Source organism: Triticum aestivum, chromosome 5B, assembly GCF_018294505.1.
Source record: "Triticum aestivum cultivar Chinese Spring chromosome 5B, IWGSC CS RefSeq v2.1, whole genome shotgun sequence".
In the NCBI taxonomy this organism is placed as follows: domain Eukaryota; kingdom Viridiplantae; phylum Streptophyta; class Magnoliopsida; order Poales; family Poaceae; genus Triticum; species Triticum aestivum.
The window spans coordinates 637,432,512-637,437,822 of record NC_057807.1 but is presented as its reverse complement, the minus strand read 5'-3'; the positions used below and the strand labels follow the sequence as shown (position 1 = coordinate 637,437,822).

General features: G+C 42.8%; 1 protein-coding gene across 1 annotated transcript; it reads left to right on the top strand.

Annotated features, from left to right (window-relative positions):
* Nucleotides 1–836: 836 nt before the first annotated feature.
* On the top strand, nt 837–1,366 carry LOC123117306 (two-component response regulator ORR42-like). The gene is made up of 2 exons (XM_044538084.1): nt 837–1,052; nt 1,178–1,366. Exons 1-2 carry the CDS (start codon nt 837–839, stop codon nt 1,364–1,366), a joined length of 405 nt encoding a protein of 134 aa, XP_044394019.1.
* Nucleotides 1,367–5,311: the final 3,945 nt, after the last annotated feature.

Sequence of the window (5,311 nt, the reverse complement as noted above, 5' to 3'; positions counted from 1 at the left end):
ACCCAACACACCCCTCTATCAATATAGAAGCGGGCAATCTTGCATATCTGGAAAGATGGATCATTATTTAATAAAATCTCCCAATATTGGTTTGCTATATTTATTTGAGTGGAGAGAGGTGCGGATTTTTGCATCGTGAAGGCGATGGAGATTCGCTGGCCATGAGCTGCGTCTCCCCTTCGGCCCTCTATATATAACACAACATAATCGGGGTACAAGGCACACCATCACCAAGCAATCAAGCAGCAAGAGCGGAAATATCTCCATTCTCTTCCTCCTGGACCTCCTCATCCTCCATCTCCTCCATTGTAAGTTCTAGAATTAGCCTTCATATCCCTATTCCATCCTTTATTTCTCGATCTTTTTTCATCGTCCACCCTTTCTAGTTTTTCTATCCATGTTTTATATACATGAGTTTACAAGAGGTGACGTTATATATGTGTAGGGTGTAAGTAGTTCATTTGATCTATATAGTACACATGTGTTGACATCCATGTTTATGCCTCTCTATATATGTGTTGCCATTTTTTATGGTTGATGTTATTTGTCTGTGTCTATATTTTGGAGCTAAATGATTTCATAAATGGAAAACATGCCAAATTAATAATGCATATAACAATCATCAATCTATAGGATGGAAGGTACTAGATTTCTTCTATTACTTTTTGATCATGTTTCGGAAATTATATATTAGTGAAACTATGATGTCACTAATTAATATTACATTTTTCTGTTGACTCTTTTCAAGAATAATAATCTCCTTGCATGTATTTGGCATGAGTGTGTAATGGAATAAATAATTTCTTTATTCTATTTTCAAATTCATTTAGCTGATCATGGCATCCAAGGCCCAAGGATCCTCCTGTGTGAAGGTACTAGTTGTTGAGGACAACACAGTTCAAAGGATGGTCCTCTCGCAGCTGTTACGCAATTTTCAATGTGAGATTACTCTCACCGTGAATGGAAAAGAAGCAGTTGACCTATTCCTTGAGGGGAAGAAGTTTGACATTATATTTTGCGACAAGGACATGCCCATCATGACTGGTCCTGAGGTGCTTAGCTTCCCCTTTGGATTTTCAATGTATTTACAATTTTTGGAAATGTATTGATTCGAACATAAGTCCTTGTTTTAAGTTTGCAAATAAACTAAAATTTCTCTTGTTGTGTTGCTTAACAGGCAGTTGTAAAGATCCGTGCTATGGAGGAAACTGATGTGAAGATTGTTGGGATGTCAGCTGATGACAATGCCATGGAGGTGTTCATAAGTGCTGGTGCTGATATTTTTGTGCCCAAGCCTATCAAGGTTCAGGAACTCGAGTCCGTAATTAAGGAAGTCATCAACAAGAAGAAGAACACCATGGTCTAGCACATTCGAACTTCCTTGAGCGATGGACGAAATATTTTTCTACTCATGGAACTATGTTTTCTTATGTATGCATTGTCATGTTGTTTAGCTTCATTGTCTTGTTTAATTTCGAAAGATTAATGTTAATCATTCTAAGCAAGAAGAACATGAGACGGTATCATTGGTTCCATGGCATGGATATATTCCTTGATCGGCACCAATATAAATATGGCGCAAGAGCATGCATATTTGTCCATTGTCACTTTTACAAACAAATACCAGAAAGAAATAGTTACATAATTTATTTGCCAACTTTAATCGAGGGTATGTTTTGCATAATTTGTCGGAGAGAGGGTCGGAGCTACTTGAGATTGTTTTAACATTTTGCGAGACATTGATTTTTAACACAATACTCTGAAGTATGTCCTTGCATTTATAAACCTCCTCAAATAATTTTGTAATATATTTTCATTCCTAAATATTTATAAACCTACTTATCCCTCCCTCCTGCCCTGAGCGCCTCTCTCACATGATCCTCTACACCGTCGTTGCTCTTCGTCCCATCAGCCTTCCCTAATCCTACATCCATTCTCTTGTGCTACCCAATGCATCCCTTTGTCGTCACATAAGTCACCAATATGGATTTTCCGAAGATGTGCATCACTAATGTATATATATAATATCCCAAAATTCATTTGCCATATTTATGTGAGCAGAGAGTGGAGGTTTATGCATCTTGAAGGAAGTGCAAATTGGTTGGCCATGGGATATGCCTCCCCTTTGCCCCTGTATAAGTACCATGGCATACTCAGGGTACAAGGCCCACTACCACCAAATAGTGAAGCGGCAAAATAGGAAAGATATCGATTCTACTCCTCCAATTCCATTATAAGATCCTCCTTCAGCCCACATATCCCTATTTCATCCTTTGTTTTTGTACCTTGGTTTATCATCGAGCTTGTAATAGTTTTTGTATCGATGTTTTACAAACACGAGTTTATAAGAGGTGATGGTATTTGTGTGTAGAGTGGAAGTAGTTCATTTTGATATATATATATATATATATAGTACTTTTTTGGCATCCATGTCTATGCCTCTATATATACAAGTTCAAGGAGTGTATAATTTCAGGGGAACACGGAGGCGGTGGAGGGGTTCCTATGGGGTCCATGTGGCCGTGGTCGCACACGCTTGGTTGTGAGTTGGGAGGACAAGGGGCCCATGGGCACCATGTTCCGCCTCTCCGCTTCTTGGGGCCTTCTAGAATTGAAAATAAATGAATTATTTTTTTCTCAGTTTTTTGTCACTGCTACTTCTTCAGCTTGCGTTGGTTTTTCCATTGAAGAGGAAAGGGTGATGCAGCAAAGGAGAGATAATTATTTCCCTCAGTTAGAGAACCAAGATATCAATTCAGTAGGAAACAATGCATAAATCACCAATACCTGCACAAACAATCAAACAACTTGCACCCAACACGATAAAGGGGTCGTCAATCCCTTCACGGTCACTTGCAAAAGTGAGATCTAATAGAGATAAATGAAACTGAACAAAAGGTAAAGTAAATATTTTTGGTATTTTTGGTTTATGGATCTGAAAGTAAAAGGTTGCAAAATAGTAGATCGGAAACTAATATGATGGAAAATAGAGCCGAGGGCCATAGGTTTCACTAGTGGTTGCTCTCAAGATAGCAAATAATATGGTGGGTGAAGAAATTACTGACGAGCAATTGATAGAAAAGCGCAAAGTTGTGATGATATCTAAGGCAATGATTATGTAATATAGGCATCACGTCTATGTCAAGTAGACCGACTCCTCCCTGCATCTACTTCTATTACTCCACACATCGACCGACTCATGCCTGCATCTGGAGTATTAAGTTCATGAAGAACAGAGTAACGCATTAAGTAAGATGACATGATGTAGAGGAATAAACCCAAGCAATATGATGTAAACCCCATCTATTTATCCTTGATGGCAACAATACAATACGTGCCTTGCTGCCCCTACTGTCACTAGGAAAGGACACCACAAGATTGGACCCAAAGATAAGCACTTCTCCCATTGCAAGAAAAACCAATCTAGTTTGGCCAAACTAAACCGATAGTTCGAAGAGAATTACAAAGATATCAAATCATGCATATAATAATTCCGAGAAGAAAATAATATTCATAAATAAGCTGGTCATAAATCCACAATTCATCGGATCTCGACAAACACACCGCAAAAGAAGACTACATCGGATAGATCTCCAAGAACATCGAGGAGAACATGGTATTGAGAATCAAAGAGAGAGAAGAAGCCATCTAGCTACTAGCTATGGACCCGAAGGTCTGAGGTAAACTACTCACGCTTCATTGGAAGGGCAATAGAGTTGATGTAGAAGCCATCCGTGATCGAATCCCCCTCCGGCAGGATGATGGAAAAGGCCCCTAGATGGGATCTCACGGGAACAGAAGGATGCGGCGATGGAAAAGTGTTTTTGTGGATGCTTCTGGTGGTTTGGGGATATATGTGAATATATAGGGCGAAGAAGTAGGTCGGTGGAGTCGCGAGGGTCCCACATGGCAGGGGCGCTCCCTACCCCCTCGGCGCGCCCTCCCCCTTGTGGCCGCCTCGTGGCTCTTCCGACTTGATCTCGAAGTCTCCTGGGTGTCTTCTGGTCCAAGAAAAATCATTGTGAAGGTTTTATTCCGTTTGGACTCCGTTTGGTATTCCTTCTCTGCGAAGCTCGAAAACAAGGAAAAAACAGAAATTGGCACTAGGCTCTAGGTTAATAGGTTAGTACCAAAAATAATATAAAATAGCATATTAATGCATATAAAACATCCAAAACAGATAATATAATATCATGGAACAATAAAAAATTATAGATACATTGGAGACATATCAAGCATCCCCAAGCTTAATTCCTGCTCGTCCTTGAGTAGGTAAATGATAAAAATAGATATTTTTTTTGATGTGGAATGCTACCCAACATATTTATGCATGTAATTTTTCTTTATTGTGGCATGAAAATGTTTAGATCCATAAGATTCAAACCAAGGTTAATATTGACATAAAAATAATACTTGAAGCATACTAACAAGGCAATTATGTCTTCTCAAAATAACATGGCCAAACAAAGCTTATCGGAGTAATGGGCCACGGGTAGGCTAACCCGAGCCCCAGGACATTTCAAGACATCGGGGCAGGCCGCACCCCTCAGGCCGAGTCCCAGGAGCGACTCCGAAATATGTCGAGTCCCAGACGGCGACTCCCAGATAGGCCGACTCCAAGCTGGCGACCTCCAGAGAGGCCGACTATGGAGAGTCGGCCCAAGACTCCTCCCTCATCTCGAAGTACGACGCGGGGTACAGTCACGACATGGCCGTTCCCCCCTGCTTACGAAGGGCCGGCATGGCTACAATGAGCCGTATCGCTGGAAGATCTCCGGCGAGATACGGCATTGTTGCCATGTCTTCCCTGACCTCAGCCACAGTGCGTAGTACACTGTGCCCATGACGACGGCCTGTATGACCCGAAGGCGGCGGGGCCGCCTGTCAGTGGGTAGGCCAAAGGCGGCCTGGGCAACCCGAAGACGGACCTGTGGGAGTCGGCCTCCCTGGAGTCGGCCGACTCCTCCTAGGGCCCCACGAGCCATTAACCAGATAAGATGGGGAATGGCGACAGTGATCGCCCGATAGACGGCGGCACTGTTGCCACGACCCGATGACCGAGCCTGCGTCATCAGGAGTGCCGCTACAGTATCAAGCCTGTCCGCGGGACCCGCCGGTCGGCGGGACCCAGAAGCCGGCGGGAAGGACGGTGGCCTGAGAGACAGACGGCTGGGACCCGCGCCCAGCCGGATTACTATTGTACCCCCGGGGGTAGGCCTATATAAACCCCCCAGGGCACCCATGCAAAGGGTTCGGACCTAAAAAGAGATAGACCAGATAGCACGGGGAGAGGAGAGCTAGCCCTGCCCTC